This window comes from Canis lupus, chromosome 7 (genome assembly GCF_048164855.1).
Source record: "Canis lupus baileyi chromosome 7, mCanLup2.hap1, whole genome shotgun sequence".
Classification (NCBI taxonomy): domain Eukaryota; kingdom Metazoa; phylum Chordata; class Mammalia; order Carnivora; family Canidae; genus Canis; species Canis lupus.
This window is the reverse complement of record NC_132844.1, coordinates 17499389-17519277: the sequence shown is the minus strand read 5'-3', so window position 1 is coordinate 17519277 and position 19889 is coordinate 17499389. Positions and strand designations below refer to the sequence as shown.

Here is a 19889-nt window from a genome sequence, read left to right as displayed (position 1 = left end):
TCAGGTCATGATCTCAGGGTCCTGGGATTGAGCCCGATGTCAGACTCTGCTCTGGTCAAGGACCTTGCTTGGGATTCTCTCCCCCTCTTCCTCTCCCCCCACCCTCATCAGTGGTTATTTTCTTTTCTATAGAAAAAAAAAAAAGTTCAACTCTAGCTTGAAACTTAAACCATTGATGATTTTTGCCCAGTCTACCTTTCCAATTTGTCCTTCAATATCTGGCTCTTGTGCCCTGCAAGCTATTTTGAATAAATTACTTGCCACTTCCCAAGCCTGCCTCACATATCAGAGGATAGAGTAGGAATGTCTACCCTAATTCTGTTGCTCTATCTTAAATGTCTTTCCCCACATCTCCAGGGAAAGACAAGTTTGCACAAGCTAAGATTCTACACTTTAGTTCCTGACAAGCGTAGATTTGAATTCTAGGTCTCCCATTTTTACCAGCTAGGTGCTCTTGGCCTCACTAAGCTTTGGTTTCTTCATTAAGGGGATAATGTTATTCATGGGGATAATAAAAATAGACCCCCTCCTAGAGAGTCAAGTGAGAACTAAAGGAGATGATCCACATAAAGTGGTTAATACAATACTTGGCACTCAGGAAACAGGAACACTAGATACCAAATATGGTAGTATTTTTATTATGAAATACCAAGGGTAGGAGAGGCTGCTCGTTGCCCACCTCTACCTCCATTTTGCTCTGTAATCCAGAGGTCAGCTGCAGCTGCTGCTGATACCATTACAACTGTCTCTCACAGCCAAAATTCTAGTCACTGAACCCTGGACAACCTGAGTCCAGGCATTTCAAAATAGTAGAAACCACTCACATATCTGACACAGTCTGCCAGCATCAACAGCAGCAGGCACATATCCTCCATTTCCCTCCCATCTTCCAGTTTACACACATGGTTTGAGTTAGCAGAGCCAAATTTGCCTCCTGAACACTAGCTGAAGAAAAGCCAGGAAATATTTTTAGCTTCCCAGTCTCTCCAGTGAGGAGGGTAAAGCCAAGGTTGAAAGAGCCAACCCATAATATCTACTGCATGATTCATTCAACTCCACCTTCTCCAAGTTGTTCCTGGATTTTTCCTAGATAAAAGTAATAATTCTTCTCCCTCCTCTAAATTGGTGGTTTTCACCACCATTGGACAAACCTTACTGGGCATTAGAACCACCTGGGAACTGAAAAATACTTTTCTCATTCTCATTCTTCACCTCCCGAAATTCTGATTTGATCAGTTTGGGGTAGGGGTACACTTTGGACATTTTTTTTTAAGATTTTATTTATTTATTCATGAGAGACACAGAGAGAGAGGGGGGCAGAGACACAGGCAGAGGGAGAAGCAGGCTCCATGCAGGGAGCCCGACGTGGGACTCGATCCCGGGTCTCCAGGATCACACCCTGGGCTGAAGGCAGCGCTAAACCGCTGAGCCACCCGGGCTGCCTGCACTTTGGAAATTTTTAAACTCTAATGTGCACTCTGTGTTTAGAACCACTGCTCTAAATTCTTACAATCTTTCATTTCCCCTCATCACTTCCTAATTTTTGCTTAGTTATAGATTATAAGTTCTCTGAGGATAGGATTTGAATCAACTCTATTTTATGTCCTTCACAACTTCTGGCAGATTACTTTGCAAATAAAAAAAAATACTTATATGTCTATTGACTGCATGATACCTTGCAAACAAAAGCATATTAAAAGATACCGGACATCAAGTCTCTGCGTCTCTCCTGTTTGACATTCTCTCAAGTGCATGTCTTGTGAATCTATTAATTCTGCTCAGCATAGTAAAAATATAAGTGGATATATTCCTCATAGCATTAGCCTTCTAATCAATAATTCACCATAAAATATAATGATGCAAAATTATTCCTGGTTTAAAAAATAACATGTAAGAAACAGCATTCTCAGCTATGGAAAAACTATTGCCAACGAACTATATCCTTTAGGTAGAAATCTAAAATAAAGTAGGGAACTGGAAAGTGAAAGCCAAGTCCAGTCATGACATTGGGTTTCTGAGGTATTTAGTTAGTTTTAAATATGTCAGCTCTTTGATATATATATCTCTAAAGCAGTCTTCTAAAATGCAATGATCAAAATTCTGTACTTAACCTGTTGTATAATTACAGAACGATTTTACAAGAAGTTTGACTAGAACCTATTTAATTGATATCTATAATCCCTTTGAAATAAGTTTGACAAAATGTCTACTTGATATTGATATTATTAGCATTTCTGAGTTCATACCTAAAAAAGTTAAATGCTCTCCAACTGGGTTACATTGTTAATATTAAGATTTCTTTTTTTTTAAGATTTTATTTATTTATTCATAGACACACAGAGAGACAGGCAGAGACACAGAGACACAGGCAGAGGGAGAAGCAGGCTCCATGCAGGGAGCCTGATGTGGGACTCGATCCCAAGTCTCTAGGATCACACCCCAGGCTGCAGGCGGTGCCAAACCGCTGCGCCACCGGGGCTGCCCAATATTAAGATTTCTTATGGTTCATAATGATAAATCAGCTTTGCTCAAGGATTTTAAATCTTTGAAAGAAAAAATTTTCCCAGTATCTTTGCCAAATTAACCCTGAGAGGCAGGCTCCTGAGACAAGAATCACATGGTCCTCATCTTCTTTCTTACAGCTTTACCTGCTAGGGAATGACTAAAAGCAAGCCATTTGGTCTGCTCTAGGACACAAGCTATTCCCAGTGTATTTAAAAATATTAATGTCAGGGATAAAGAAAAGGAAAAAGGACAGAATGATGTTTAGAAAAGAATAAGGATTTGTGTGGAATCAGAAAAGACCCCGAATAGCCAGGGGAATTTTATAAAAGAAAACCATATCTGGGGGCATCACAATGCCAGATTTCAGGTTGTACTACAACCTGGTCATCAAGACAGTGTGGTTCTGGCACAAAAACAGACACATAGATCAGTGGAACAGAATAGAGAACCCAGAAGTAGACCCTGAACTTTATGGTCAACTAATATTCGATAAAGGAGGAAAGACTATCCATTGGAAGAAAGACAGTCTCTTCAATAAATGGTGCTGGGAAAATTGGACATCCACATGCAGAAGAATGAAACTAGACCACTCTCGTTCACCATACACAAAGATAAACTCAAAATGGATGAAAGATCTAAATGTGAGGCAAGATTCCATCAAAATCCTAGAGGAGAACACAGGCAACACCCTTTTTGAACTCGGCCATAGTAACTTCTTGCAAGATACATCCACGAAGGCAAAAGAAACAAAAGCAAAAATGAACTATTGGGACTTCATCAAGATAAGAAGCTTCTGCACAGCAAAAGAAACAGCCAACAAAACTAAAAGACGACCTACAGAATGGGAGAAGATGTTTGCAAATGACGTATCAGATAAAGGGCTAGTTTCCAAGATCTATAAAGAACTTCTTAAACTCAACACCAAAGAAACAAACAATCCAATCATGAAATGGGCAAAAGACATGAAGAGAAATCTCACAGAGGAAGACACAGACATGGCCAACATGCACATGAGAAAATGCTCTGCATCACTTGCCATCAGGGAAATACAAATCAAAACCACAATGAGATACCACCTCACACCAGTGAGAATGGGGAAAATTAACAAGGCAGGAAACCACAAATGTTGGAGAGGATGTGGAGAAAAGGGAACCCTCTTACACTGTTGGTGGGAATGTGAACTGGTGCAGCCACTCTGGAAAACTGTGTGGAGGTTCCTCGAAGAGTTCAAAATAGGCCTGCCCTACGACCCAGCAATTGCACTGCTGGGGATTTACCCCAAAGATACAGATGCAGTGAAACGCCGGGACACCTGCACCCCGAAGTTTCTAGCAGCAATGTCCACAATAGCCAAACTGTGGAAGGAGCCTCGGTGTCCATCGAAAGATGAATGGATAAAGCTGTGGTTTATGTATACAATGGAATATTCCTCAGCCATTAGAAATGACAAATACCCACCATTTGCTCGACGTGGATGGAACTGGAGGGTATTATGCTGAGTGAAGTAAGTCAATCAAAGGACAAACATTATATGGTCTCATTCATTTGGGGAATATAAAAAATAGTGAAAGGGAATAGAAGGGAAGGGAGAAGAAATGTGTGGGAAATATCAGAAAGGGAGACAGAACATGAAGACTCCTAACTCTGGGAAACGAACCAGGGGTGGTGGAAGGGGAGGAGGGCGGGGGTGGGGGCGAATGGGTGACGGACACTAAGGGGGGCACTTGACAGGATGAGCACTGGGTGTTATTCTGTATGTTGGTAAATTGAACACCAATAAAAAATAAATTTATTTAAAAAAAAAGAATGAGGTTAGGTAAAAAATGATCTGATTAGAGAAATTCTTTTGCTTCTCCTGCCTGCCCCTACCTTATTTAGAACTGCTTGTATTAAAAGTCCAAATAATAAATAAATAAATAAATAAATAAATAAATAAATAAATAAATAAATAAATTTTTAGACAAGTATTTCTATTTATTGATATATATTTTGGTATCAATAGTTATATATTTATAAGATAAATATTTATTCATATATTCAGATTTTAGATATTTAGATTCCTGACCTGACCACCAAATGAGATATAGGTATTGTAATGTTGTGTTTAAAGTGCTGAAATACTACCAGTTTTGTAATCTCTTCAGTTGCGTCTTCATTTTATAGGATACTAAAAGCCTCACAAAATGGAAGTAGGATGCTATTATATACATCTTACACCAAATAAGTTCTAATAATGAAAATGGCATTTTCTATACTAAATGATGAAAGTTAAAGGTGTATTTCACTATTAAGAGACAAATGCATGATCACTGTAAATGTGAACAAAACTCACATTTTAAAATCTTCCAAGGGAAACAGATCTATTTTCCTCCTGTTTCCAAGCCCTCAATAACTCTTTGAGTGTGTTTGTATTCACTTGAAAGGGACATTTCTGTGGAATTAATCAAATAGGGAATTCAATGTTCCTTGCAGATAATTTTGGCATGTTCCATTGGGAACTTTCTACTATGAATTTTCATCTTTCCTGGGAAAAAAAACCCACATGTTCCAAATCTCCAGCCTTTTCTCTGTTAGTGAAGAACAATATAGCAAAACTGCTACATACAGAATTAATGACAATATATAGTCAGCAAGACAGTCTGCTGGAAACATCATTAAAATAGGGATCCCTGGGTGGCTCAGTGGTTCAGCACCGCCTTCAGCCCAGGGCGTGATCCTGGAGTCCCGAGATGGAGTCCCACATTGGGCTCCCTGCATGGAACCTGCTTCTCCCTCGACCTATGTCTCTGCCTCTCTCTCTCTCTCTGTGTCTCTCATGAATAAATAAATAAATCTTTAAAAAAATAAAATAAAGGAAGACAAAATTGTATGGGAATACAATTTGAATGCACTAAATAAAAACTAGCATTAAAAATGCTGTAAAAAGCATTACAATAACTACTTGATTTTTTGATTTTGCTAAAATTAAAAAAAAAATCCTGAGGTAAAGAATTAGAAAATATTCATAGTTCCTGATATATCCCAGTAAACCCAGAGATAACAAATCTCATTTTCCAAGAAAATCAGTGATAGTGCTTTTGATGACAATGAAAAACTCATGTTCAATGCCTAATTAAACCTTTTAAAATCCATATGTTCTGTTTTTTAATGGTTTTCTTATCCTTGCCTTGGCTTTCTGTTTCTTATCAGCTTTTCATTCAGCAAGATACTCCTGCTATTAACCATACTATATACATTTTAGTTTAATCCCAAAGCCCAAAGCAGCACAGAGCTCTTTTTTACCACTGATGGTTTCCACGCACTTCCATATCTGGGCAATTGCTCAACAGCAACTTGGACTAAATCCTACCTGCTAAGGAGTTTTATTTGGCCAGTTTAGCGTGGGCCATCTAAATGGAGATGCCCAGGAGGCAAGGATAGCTTTAGCCACAGATTTGGGAGTCCACAGCATATTTGGGGAGATTGAAGCCAGAAGTAAAGACAATGTCCCAAAAGAGAGTATATACTACAGGAAGATCTTGGGACTAATGTGCCAAACCCTCATTAGATGCCCAGTAAAGATCTGAGAAATAAAAGAATAGCCTAAAAGATTACAATGTACTTGATTATTAACTTCCATCTCAGACTGCTGTGATTTCCAAGGAACTCTGCCTCCAGAACTCTCCAGCAAGTTAGTAAGTGATGACAGTTAGTGAAAGACCTATCAACAGTTCATATTTATATCCTTGAGGTGAAACCATCCTCTTTCAACACATACCACATCTTCATTGAAGTTCACATCAGTGAATGATGAATACAAGATGTTTTTCACAATCTGGCTGCTGGCTTAATACATTTTGTTAGCAAAACACACAGGAACTGCCAAAATGGGAGAGTAGCCTTTCCTAAATCACCCTGAATGTCACCATGACTACAGCATATTTTCCTAATTTGGTGGTTTTTTGCTTAAGATATAAATTCATTCAAATGCTTGACTCCTTCATAATTTATCTTATAAAAAAATTGCTTTCATGTACATGAATCATTTTCTTATTCACAGGACTGAACCACAATGACAACTGCTCGATTTGATTGTCAATACTGCACAGCATCACTTCTTGGGAAGAAGTATGTACTAAAGAATGACAATCCATATTGTGTTTCATGTTACGATCGTATCTTTTCTAACTATTGTGAGGAGTGCAAAGAACCAATCGAGTCAGATTCCAAGGTAGGTCTTTTTTCAATTTACTGCATGCAAACAAACAGACGAATGCTTTGGAATGCCTCATTTTCTTCAATATTAACTGTTAATACTGAATTGCTCTACTACTAGATATAAGCATCTTTCAGTTACCATTTGTATCCAGGTACTGAGTTTAGCACTCCAAAATATAACAAATACTTTAATCCTCACAATGGTTTTTTAAGATGCTAAAGATTAAAGAGGTTACATTATTTGCCCAAAGTCACACAGCTAAAATGTTGGTTTATCTCTGGAATGACATGAGCATAAATAAATGTATAAATAATTGGAAGGGTAGAGATTCAAAAGCCTATATTTTCCGGCTTCAGATTAGGCTCATCTCCACTAAGTGCACTGTGCCTTCATACAGCCCATTCCTCTCACAATGCACATTATTGTACTTTTTTCTTTTTCTTTTTTTGTCTTTGTCTTGTGGTGTTGAGATTTTGTTTACTCTTAAACAAGGATAGGATATTACAACCTAAAAATAAAAATCACTCCCATGGGAAAAAAAAAACACTCTTATAGTTTATAAGAGGAAGCAAGAAGTAATTTGAAGAAACAGGAAAGAGTTTATTTTCCATCTGCCTTTAGTGGCCAACTAAGGAGGCCCCTAGGCTCTAGCTCTTAACTGCCCCAGAGAGGATCCTCTCCATGGGTAATAGTATCAATGACAACTTTCCCTCAAGCTACTAACACACACACACACTACTGACACCAGAGTCCAAGGAGTGTTCAGTTTTGTTTGATAAAATGGCCTATTTTGTCACTAGCACATTTAATTAACTCATATTTTCTGTCTCAAAGGATCTTTGTTACAAAGGCCGACACTGGCACGAAGGATGCTTCAACTGTGCCAAATGCAATCACTCTTTGGTGGAAAAGCCTTTTGCTGCCAAGGATGAGCGCCTGCTGTGCTCGGAGTGCTATTCTAATGAGTGCTCCTCCAAGTGCTTCCACTGCAAGAAGACCATCATGCCTGGTAAGATCCCAAGGGAGTTCCAGTCTCTAACTGAAACTGCAACACTTTGAATTATACCCAAGCACAGGAAGAGTATAGTAGCTAGGAAAACCCTACTTCCGAGAAAGACATCTGTCTTGCTATCTCTTTATTTCATTTTGTGTATTTCAGAAATAAAAGGATCGTTCTTTCTGGGTAATTATTCTGTATAGGTAAATTACAGTGTTCTATGTATTTTCATGAAGTCAATTTATAGAGACATTTTCAACCACAATCTGAGCCATAGAATAAATATAAAATCTAAACCAATAACACTAACACTGCATTAAACACCCTGTCCTAGGCATAAACAATGGCATCAGGAAGCATAATCCATCACAGGAGAATGGGGCCAACCATCATTTTGTAGCAGCACAAAAAATGATTTGAGGGCCCCTCATCTTTATTCCTTTTAGGCAAGACAAGGATTCATGTATATCATTATACTTCCAGGCAAGCACTTTCTCTATTTTGATTCCCTTCTAAATCCCTATGGACAGCAGCATAAAACACGATTCTCTCTCATTTTCTTATTAAGAATTCAAAGAGTTTCTAGAAGACCATAACTACACAACATCAATCTCAAGAGTTTGTGCCTCAGGCAATCCTAATATCCCAGTACTGATAATTATGGCCCAATCTATCTAAACCACACACAGCCCTTCAGAGTCTCCACTAGTTGTACTTTCAAATCTCAAAATTGTAGCTTACACAGCACAGTTTTCAGTAAAAGAGCGATTCACCATCATCATGGCTGAACTCTACCTTTCTTTTTTTCAGATAAATGTCTTAGAAGCCAACAAAACACTATTTTTCTGTAAAGGCAATTAAGTTTATCATCTTAATGTTAAAAATATACTTTTTTAAGTAATTTGACATATCTCTACTTAAAATAAGTAAAATGATATTTCATTTGTACTAACAGGTTCTTATCTGGGGGGGACAGGTTCCCGCAAAATGGAATTTAAGGGAAACTACTGGCATGAAACCTGCTTTGTGTGTGAGCATTGCCGACAGCCAATAGGAACTAAACCTTTGATTTCAAAAGAGAATGGCAATTATTGTGTGCCATGTTTTGAGAAGGAGTTTGCGCACTACTGCAGCTTTTGTAAGAAGGTAATTATCTAAAAAGGATAAAGCTTGTGGAACCTTCCAGACCATTGCTTTTTAACTTCACTATATATTCAGAATGAACTAATACCGTCATGTCATGTCTGTCTTTAGACATTCATGTTAGTCTTGAATTCCAGCATGTCTAGAAGCACACTACGTGTCACAATGAAGATGGTCACCTATTGTTATCATCATAAAACTCCACCCGGAACATGAATGTAATATTCCAAAAGCTCAAGATATTCCAGTTGTGGTCACTGTTATTACACAAGATTTCATGTATTCTGGCAGAGGGTACATATCTCTTGGTGAAACAAGATATTTCTTAGAAAAGAGTTTTTGATCCTTTTAGTTTCAGAGAAATATGAATTTGTCTCACAGAGTCACTAAGGGAGCCAATTCTAACAGGATATTTAACTTCTCACATTATATCCCAGCAGCACAAATGTCTTCTTGGCTTGAAGCTTTTATTTCTAAAGAGTAAATAAGTAGATCGAGAGAGTGGCAAGATCATTAGGGAAATTCATTAGATAGAGAACTAAGGGCAGCAGGTGGTTTGGTTCCAGTTCCAAAGCATCATTTAGGACCTTTTGACTTGGATACCCATTCAAAACATATCTTCCAATAAGAAAAACATCATGCTTTCAAGTAAACTTTGTCCAATTCTTTTTTAGCCTTTAAGCTTTTATGTGAAAAAGTCCCTCATCTCTATCACCTTGATAAAAACCTGTCTGTATTTCATAAAATATATATTGATGTGCTTGAAAAAAATCCTTGACCCATGAGGCATCATACAGTTTAAAATAACACTATAAATTGTGATGGGAAAGCAGTCATGTCTAAACATTTTTGATCTATGGGCTGCCTTGGCAGATCTCAAGACCATTTGTATAATTGCATCTGGACAGCTAGACATCTCACCCCCACTTTCTATGGGAGTGCATGTGCACCGCAATTTTCTACTTGTATTGAAAATACTAGGACTGCATTTGCAGAGGCATCAATAAAACTCCAGTCATAATGATTAGATCATACTATAATGATGGCTGAAATTACAATTGATAGTAACCATCAATTGATGGTTTTATTTTATTTTATTGATATAAAACCATCTTATACCCAGAGACTTCCATTATTCAACCAGAAACACTGACTTAGGAAATGAATTCAAGCAACCCTCAGATCCTATGACCCTGCAATATATGAAACTCAAAAAAAGGGACACCTAGGTGTCTCAATGATTGAGTGTCTGCCTTCCACTCAGGGCATGATCCTGAGATCCTGGGATCAAGTTCCACATCAGGCTCCCTGCAGGTAGCCTGCTTCTCCCTTTGCCTATGTCTCTGCCTTTCTCTGTGTGTCTCTCATGAATAAATAAATAAAATATATTTTAAAAAGAAACTCAGAAGAATTGCCAGCATTAATGACATGTGATTGATTGATTTTTTGAGAAAGAGAGAGAGAAAGCACACACAGTGGCGGGGGGAGGGGGGGGGAGAAGGAGAGGGAGAGAGACAATCTTAAGCAGGCTCCACACCCAACATGGAGCTATATCACAGGGTTCAATCCCACAATCCTGAGAACATGACCTGAGCTGAAATCAAGAGTCAGATGCTCAACTGACTGAGCCACCCATGCATGATGACATACATTTTAGAAAGAGATGCTGGAAATAAAGTGGTATATTTATCTCACTGTTTTGTGGGACAGCCAAGTTGGCCATGTTCAGATTGTGTCTCTTAAAGATAAGGTAAAATATTAAAGAGACATTGGAATTATCTTACAATCATTTATTGGGCATACAATATAAAGTTTCTGTCAATGCTATAAAGATTTGAGAAGGGGAATTTCTCTAGTACATCCATGCTAAGCACTATTTGAAGCCAAAGCACTGGCATTTCCCAAGTTATAGGAGCCTGTCCTATATTTAGGATGATTTGTAGTCATCAAAACTTTGTGAAATATTTATATTGGGTAGTAGACAGATCACAACATGCCAGATTATTTCTATTTAATTTTTAAAACCACAAGTCATTTAAGGAAAGCTGGATATAAATGTTCTGATCCAAATGATCCAAGCCGAAGAAAAACAATGTTTCAACTCAAACCAAAGACCAAATAAAACAAACAAAATAGGCAAAAAAAAAAATAAAAAAATAAAAAAATAAATTGGACAACCAGACCCTTAGAACTTTTTTCAAACATTTTTATTTTGTGAAACTATAACTTCTTTTCTAGGATGCCTGGGTGGCTCAGCTAGTTAAAGGGCCAACTCTTGATTCTGACTCAGGTCATGATCTCAGGGCCCTGAGATCAAACCCCACATTGTGCTCCTTGCTGGGCATGGAGCCTGCTTGGGATTCTCTCCCCCTCCCTCTTGCCACCCTCCCAAATAAATAAATAAATAAATAAATAAATAAATAAATATCAACCAATAAATAAAACCTACTTTCTACCAAAAACAAGTATTCCCAAACTACAAGTGCTCTGAAGTCAACCTCCTTGAAGTTCAAATAGAGTGTTCTCTGATTCATCAGCTATGGTCTACTAAGCACAAAACCAATGCTGCCTCCACTTTGCCAGAGAAGAAACTTGATCCAAATCCTGGAATCAACCAATGGCAAAAACCACGTCTAGATATTTGACTTCATCCTAGCCTGCGTGCCTCTTCAGAAGGAACATAATCATAAGCAAACTATTTTTAATGTTCCAGAGTTTTTTCTCCCTAATTAAACAGTCTTTGGTATATATATCAAGTTTTATTTTGCTGTGAATACATTTTTCAAGTTTGGAATCTTTTAAGCATTGCCTGCTAATAATTTGACCCGACAAATCAAAGGAATCTGGAATTCTGCTGTGCCTGCAGTGAGGCATTTGAAATCAGTAGGGGGTATTTTAAATTGCTTTAGTTCACATACACCATTATGTTTCCCATTTACTTATTTAGAATAGTATACATTTTTTTCCTTTAGGAAAAATAACTTTTCTATCAAATATCTTTAATTTTTAAGATATTTGTTGTAAGATTCAAAAATATCTTTAGAATAATCTCTTCAAAAGCATGTATCATAGACAACATTTTTTTTAACTCTTCAGCAATAAGATGGCTTAGAAGAGGCTCTATATTTTCTATATCCAGTTAATACAGAGATTACAGGAATCGCCTCAGATAGTATATCAACACATTCCAGATGCCACAGCTACTCCAGGAGCTCAACAGCCATGGGTTTGAAAGATACTATGATTTAAGAATGGCTACCCAAGAATAGGTGTCCAATATTTATCCCTCTGATTCTTTTTTAAGATTTTTAATTAATTTATTCATGAGAGACACATAGAGAGAGGCAGAGACATAGGCAGAGGGAGAAGCAGAGCTCTCCATGAGGAGCCTGATGCAGGACTCAATCCCAGGACCCCAGGATCACGATCTGAGCCAAAGGCACATGCTCAACCACTGAGCCACCTGGGCATCCTTTACCCTCTGATTCCATATAAAGATGCATCGGCTTTTTAAAAAGTACAACCCATGGATTAAACTGGTTTAGAAAAAAAAATATGTAATGGAGGAATAATAAGCATCTCTGACAAAACCCCAGCATATCACACATTAACCATTAAGGTTCAACAATGCAAGCTGTTCTTATTGCTTAGTTCTAAAGCTGAAAACTCACACAGTTGCCAGGGCACCACATTTGTGCTAGACACAATACTGGAATTGCTGTACCGATGTTTCTCTTCTTGGTGTTTGTTCATTCAACAAGGACTTAGCAGCTGTTTGTTAGTGAAAAGTAACTGCACCTCAGTATTATAGTTTTACTGGCTAAGCACACAGGCCACGGAGTCAGACTGTGTAGGTTTGCATGCTTGTTCTGTGTCACCTGGCAAGTGACCTGACCACTCTGACACTTGGTTCTGCATCTCTTTAAGGGGAAAAGATAATCGCCCTGGCTGTGTCAGATGTTAAGAACAAAACAAGAGGTCATCCCTTTTAGCACAGCGCTGAAGACTGAAAGCTCACTTCAGAAATATTAGTCATTATTGGTGGATGTTGGTGCTTACCAATTCCATTCAAGGCTGCTATGGCTGGAATACAGCTTTTAGGGGAAAGTGTTTTTTTTTTTCAGCATGTCTAAACGTTAGATATGGAAATAAGAACCTGATATAGAAAAGTTCTTAGTGCTCATGGCAGATCTTTGAAGCCCAACAAGAAAGTTAGAGAAAGAGGAGAAAAGGAATCAAGGGTCAGCTGATTTTTTTTCATTTTTCATTTTTTCATTTTTTTCTTTTTCCTGAGTCCGTTATGGCCCTGATCTTTTCTATTTCACTGTAGGAAAAAAATTAGGATATTTCTTGCTAGTTCCCTTTAATCCCTATAGCCTTTGGCTTCTCATATTGATTCCAAAAAATCACAGGGAAAGGACATCCTGACACAAGGATGTCCAAAGTACCACTTGTGGACACAGAAGAGGATCACGACAGGTTTGAATCGCAATAGTCATGGTCACTGCCTTTTTGTGATCTTTTGGCAGGTGATAACTTCAGGTGGGATAACGTTTCATGACCAGCCATGGCATAAAGAGTGTTTTCTGTGCAGTGGCTGTAGAAAAGAGCTGTGTGAAGAGGAGTTTATGTCCAGAGATGATTACCCATTCTGTTTGGACTGCTACAACCACCTTTATGCCAAAAAGTGTGCAGCCTGCAACAAACCCATCACTGGTGAGTTCTTTAGTTTAATATGGTCCTATGACGGGGCAGTTATGGCATGTAGATGCTATATAGTTAATTTGGGAAAGAAAGTAAAAAAAAAAAAAAGATAATATTTTGAGATCCTCACACAAGGGGACCCACACATAAATATAAATATTAGACCCCTCAAGGAGAGCATAATTAGGAGAGCCATGTTCCGTAGAGGGTAAATAATACTAAACCTAACAGGAATGACTTAAGTAAAGTAATATTTCAGAGAAAGAGAATACGATGAGCTGAGAGATCAGAGAAGAACTTCACGAAGAGGCCTGACATTTAAAGATTTAAGTGGTAGAAAACTACCTATAAATAAAAGTCCTGCTTAATTCCAAACAAGGGCAAAGGGCCCTAAAATAGAAAAGGTTTCAGTTAAATGCAAATATTGTACAAAAATCTGAAGCTATAATAATTAGGCTTGCAGAGGTCAGGAATTAATTAGACTTAATTTTAAGATGCTTCCAACAAGTGTGTCATTCTCTTTTCTCTCTATCCACTTGCAATACATTTTAATTATGAATAGATGAAATAAAACAAGATAGCATTCTGCTGAAGGAACAAAATACATGTGACGTGATTTGAAAATATCACAAATGGGTAAATTGATTCATGTTAAAAAGATTTTCAAGGTAAAATGATGCATTAAATTTTCTTCAGAGATACTTCCAAAGTGCTAATCCTATAGTTAAAAAAAAAAAATGAAGTTGGCATGACCTGAAAAACCCAGCAGCTATTCTTTTAGGCAATTTATAGTCACCTACTTAATAATGCAGCAGAATTGTACTTCTATTCACTATTCCTAGGATTCTTGGACCATATTTCATTTCTAACAGTTCAGTTTATGTAACACAGAATTAAAGATTATTTTATCCTTTTCCTCCTCCTCCATCTTCAAATATATCACAAAATAAAAGTTGAATCTTCTTACATCTTCAAAGAAAGAAAAGAGTTTCACTGCAAAGCCAGCTTAGCAGTTTTCCACTGACCTGCAAGGGGAGGGAGATTGTTACCCAAACAGACAAGGTCCCATTTGTCTGCACGGGACACCATGTTTTTCAGCATCTGACCTGGTCCAGGGCTATGGCTGGTGGGCAGGTGTGCTTTGTTTGGCCTGCATATGTTTGGAAAAAACTAGTGTTATAACCCATCTCTGCAGCCAAAAGCAAATGAAGAGCCTGTCGGGGTGATCAGACTGTCCTCACATTCCCCAGCTGGATTTCTGTCATTGGCTCAGCGGCTGCCCCAGTTCTCTGTACCCCACAGCTTGTCTCCATCCCTCAGCTTTGTTACCTTCCCAGCCCTTGCACTGGATTCCGTTGACAGTCCCATACTATCGGGCTCAAAAGCTTGGGCTCTTAACCACTCTACTCCCCTGCTTCTACACATCTGACAGCTCCTACAATCAAGAGAATAAGCTGCTGTCTACCAGTTTTACTTAGAAAATGGGACTTCCAGAAATGTATCAGTACCAGGAGCTCAAAAAATCTCCTTGGTAAATCTGCAATTACAGCCCAAGGCATGCAGTTGGTTTATTCTAGAACATTTTTCTTGAACTAGCCAGAAAAGAAAAAAAAAGTGCTTTCATGAAGAAATGAGAAAATTCAACAACTCAAAATGGGTTTAAAAACTTCCTGGGTACTCAGGGGACTAATACTGACCTGCAAAGAGCCCATGTGAGCCCTGGATTTGAAGAGTTTCAATTCTGATCCATCACAGATTCACGTATCTAAGGGACACTTTTCTGTTGGGTTGTTTCATGTCAATCACTGAGCCCAGCTTCTTTCAGGTTCAGATGGAAAAAAACTCATTGTCCTGCATGTAACATAAACATGATCAAGAACCACTGACTTGACCCCAAAAAAAATCCAAATACAGGATTATGTATTTAATTTAGAAAAATCAGTTTTTTAAATAATTGTCATAATCTCTTGGCTCTGAGGAGAGACACCTAAGATTAAAATGGCTGTAAAAACTTCCAACTCACTTTGATGGTTTTTTTTTATTTGATTCTTTATATATATGCTTTGCAATAGTATTTCTTTAAAATCAAGCTCTTTGAATTAATGTACCATAGGGAATTCTTATGTTGTTATATGTTTATCTTTTGAAAGTTGCACATTCATGCAAACAATGTGTCACTTTAAAAACTATGTTAGGGTGTTTTCAAAATACTTTTTTATATTAACTAAATCTACCCATGAGTCTCAGGTGTGAATTTTTTAAATCCCATCAGAATAAATTTGATTCATTTGAACAAACTCAAGGTATAACAATTTTTTTCTCCTCTAAGATAGGATTAGCCTTTCAAACTTTCTGGGATAGATGAAGCAGCTTGACGTAGTGGGAAGTGCTCTAGACTCAGGAGTAAAGACCTTGGTCTTGCCTCTGTCTCAGACTACTGTGTGACCATGGGTGAAAAACTTACCACTGAGGTCCCCTTTGCCTTACTTGCAAATGAGGAGTTGAACAGCTAACATCTTACATAGCTCCTGCCATTTGTTTATTTTGCGTAAAAGAAATTTCAAATGTTATTTCTTCAGAAAGGAATGCTACTTTTTCTGGTCATGGTCTTTACAAAAGATAAATTCAGACTGAACTTGGGAAAGTTAAGAGCATAGGTTTTGAAGCCAGATGGCCTAGGATTGAATCCCAGATCAGCCAGCTGGCTGATTTGGGCAAGTGATTGAATCTTTCTATTCATCAATTTTTGTCTGCAAAGTAGAGTTGATGATAATATCTACTCATGAAGGTGAGGTGAGAACTATGTAAAGCAGTACGTGGCTTAGAATAGTGACTGACTCCCTTTCAAGTGCTCAACAAATGCTAGCTCTTATTCTACTAAATTCTCAGTGATAAATGAAGCCAAACAAAACCGGTGCCCAAGATAGGTTTCCCAGGGGACTTTCTTAATGCAAATGACCCTCATGACCTGAGGGAATAAATGTATCCAAAATTGAAATAATTTATAAACATCTCACATGTTGACTCTGCCTTTTTAAAATTCCTACTACCAGGTGCTTCTTTTTCTCTCTTCTTTGTAAAATTCTAGAAAATATTTTTATATTTACCACTTTTACAGGCATACTAATAAAATTAAGAAAAACTCATGAGCATCAAAATGCAAGAGGTGTAATAATTAGTTTTATGAACAGAGATAATTCATGCATATATAGAACATGATTCTTGCAGTTGGCTTATTAATGTTTTGAATAACATTCAGGGAATTAACTGGTTTATTATTGATTTATTAGCAAGTAATGATGATAGCATCACAAATAAGCAAGCTATACATTTAATCAAAGGAAGTAAAGAAATTTGACGTACATTTATCTATAAACCAGTAAATTATATGTAAAGACATCAAATAACATTTTTAGAATGGAAGTAAATGTTCATTATCATATTTATGGAGCTTTTATCGAAAAGAATGCTTATTCACCTTTTTTGCTTCCTCAAATGGAGTATTTGAGTATTATATGTGGTTTTGAGGAGTTGAAAAGGAGAAAAGGTGTAGGGATGGGATGCCTTGGGTCTTTATTTGCCAAGCTCTTTCTAAGTGATCATGGTGCCACGAATTTCCCATGGTTTGCTCATTACTCACAGAGTGGGGCTAACATAGTTCAAGTCCTCAAAATCAATTTCTTAAACTATAGCTTGGATGCATATTAGGAATAGAGAAAGAGATTCTCACTGAAGACTCAAATTCTGCTACCTTTCTTCAAAATGTTATGGCTCAAGTGAAGCCCAAGCGGAAGTGGTAGAGGCTGACAAGGCACTTGGCAGAGACTAGTTACTGGATAGCATGGCCTCAGTGGCCAGAATGATCAGATTCACAGGTCTTTGTTGCAAGTCTAGGCTGAGGTTGTCTTTGGGCAAGGTAATAAGGTCATCCTGTTAGGCTAGCTACATAATGGTCAGAATGAAATTTTCTATTGGAGTGTTTGGAAATTGTGTCCCAAACCACAGTATGACCAGAGAACTTTATCTTAAGTAAAACTAAACAGAAATAGAGGAAAGAGAACTCAAAGTCATTAAAACATCAGAAAGCAGGCTAGGAAGTATACATTTATTTTATTGTATCTTAATTTTGCTTGTAGGAAAACGGTTACAAAAAGAGAAAGAAGATATTCATACTTAGATATCCCTGACTGAAATCTATGCCCTCTGCCCACAGCATTATACTGTACTTCTTTATCTGCCTTAGGCAATTTTTATCTGTTTGTATATTTAGATTCTTACCTACTTTTGTAGAAAGTAGGACAAATTTGGGAATCAGGTTGGATCTCATCGGAGGAACTTCCTCTGGTGACATTCCCAGTTGGACACAGGAACATGGGAGGCCACATTCCTTCTTAGGTTCCTTGCCTCTGTGTAGTCTTGCTCACTGCTGTTATCAACAGTTCCTAGAAGAGTACCTGATAGAATGCTTAATCTATTCATTTGGAAGAATATTCTTTGCCCCCAATTCCTTTACAGGTCTCAGAGGTGCCAAGTTTATCTGCTTTCAAGACCGCCAGTGGCACAGCGAATGCTTTAACTGTGGGAAGTGCTCAGTCTCCTTGGTGGGGGAAGGCTTCCTGACCCAGAACAAGGAAATCTTCTGCCGCAAGTGTGGTTCTGGATTGGACACCGACATCTAGAGGAAGACGATCTTTCCTCACCTGAAATCCACTCTGGTTTTGTTCACACTAAATCCAGAACTTGCTTGAAGTAGTGTTTCTGAAATAAGTTTTAGCAAATATTAATGTAGAGTTTATAGCAGAAGGATTTTTGCACACATTCTGATTCAACTGTATCATAAGAGCTCAGAAAAAGCACAGTCTAAAAGAATTGAGTGTATCCTAACTCACAAGGCATCTCTCCTTGCAAAATACTGCACTCTGCTGTTAAAAACATAGGAAAATATCGCTTTAGTCTAATCAAACATATAACCTATACCTAGAAGTCATGGATGTTATTACCAAAGACTGATGTTTTTCAAAACTGCACAGAAGAAAAGGAAAGTAAGGGACTAAATTGACAGTCACATGTGAAGCTAGTTTGCATTCCTCGCTAGGTAGTTATATATAATGAGATAGACTAGCTATTTGTGGTAGAAGAACAAAATGGGTCAGGGAAAACTGATTAGTAATCACCCTATTCGAGAATTCTGTCATTTTATCATTCTTTTATTCACACATACTGCCTTTGGAGTTGCAAAAGAAACCTGCAATTTGCCCTCATCCGCACTGCTTCCACAGCTGGTTGGTTCCATGTTTAACAAATGGAAATGAGAATTTGGACATCATGGCTCTCCTACTCTGCGTGGGTATAAAGGGGTCCTCTCTATCTAGAGATAGTCAAAGCACAGGTTGCAACACGTTGTATCAAATGCATTTTCAAAGCGCACAATGGTTTTTCTAAATACTTACAGATTCCATGAAAGAGAAGTCTATTCTTTCAAATGAGCTAACCAGGATAATCATTGTCCCCAAAGGCAAACCTTTAAAGTAAATAGATCATTAAGTCATCACTTGTGGAAATGAGTTTTAGGGAAGGGATTGAGCGTTGGAACATGACTTTCATCCAGATATCTAAAAGCATAATAGAATGCATAATTAGCTCTGAGCTTCATGAATTTGCCTTCTAAAATTACATAGATGATTAATGGGAAGACAAAAAAGTGGGCTTTCACAAACTCTAGTAATAATAAGAACTGAAAAAGAATAATTCACTGCTGATAATTCAGGACCTGCAAAGCAGTACAATAGAGCAATGTGGGCTATAGATGAGCCCTCCCCACTGTGTGTCCATACCTGTGCCATCCACTGCACCCTATGCCAACCATGTCCCGAGAGTTCCAATCACCTGTGTGGCCCAGAGGTACATTCCCAACCTTAAGCAGCCATTCTATAAATAATTCAGTGTTTATTGGTCACAAGAGAAGTAACAGCCTTAGTGAAAATTCTATCACCATATATCCATAGCTTTCTACCAGACGTCAACTGATGATGGCCATACCAAGCTGTTCCTGGGCAATATTTTCCACATAATGAGGGACAAATGGAAAGCAACCTCTTTTCTCCATGGTCAATTGTCGTCCTTGTTATATATGTGTCACTTAGCTGGGGTAGGGGAAGGTCAGGAGAAGAAACCTACACAAACATAACATTTTCATAAGTGTCAACTCTCAGATCACCGCATAGCATTAAAGGTTCTGATTGAAATTTAATTATATGATGTAGCTGATTACAATAACTAAAATAGTATCACAGAAGATGCAATTAAAATTGTTATGGAAACAATTTTTGAAATAGTTCAAAA

General features: G+C 37.7%; 1 protein-coding gene across 5 annotated transcripts in view; it reads left to right on the top strand.

Annotated features, from left to right (window-relative positions):
- Nucleotides 1-18296, top strand: part of FHL5 (four and a half LIM domains 5) — a 43172-nt gene extending 24876 nt beyond the window's left edge. For all 5 annotated transcript variants that reach the window (XM_072832028.1, XM_072832026.1, XM_072832025.1 and 2 more), the window contains 5 exons: nt 6545-6715; nt 7538-7712; nt 8677-8846; nt 13373-13559; nt 18063-18296. In XM_072832028.1, the coding sequence (XP_072688129.1) occupies nt 6557-6715; nt 7538-7712; nt 8677-8846; nt 13373-13559; nt 18063-18226 (855 nt within the window). In that variant the 5' untranslated portion in view covers nt 6545-6556 and the 3' untranslated portion in view covers nt 18227-18296. The remainder of the gene's footprint in view (nt 1-6544; nt 6716-7537; nt 7713-8676; nt 8847-13372; nt 13560-18062) is intronic.
- The last annotated feature ends 1593 nt before the right edge of the window (nt 18297-19889 follow it).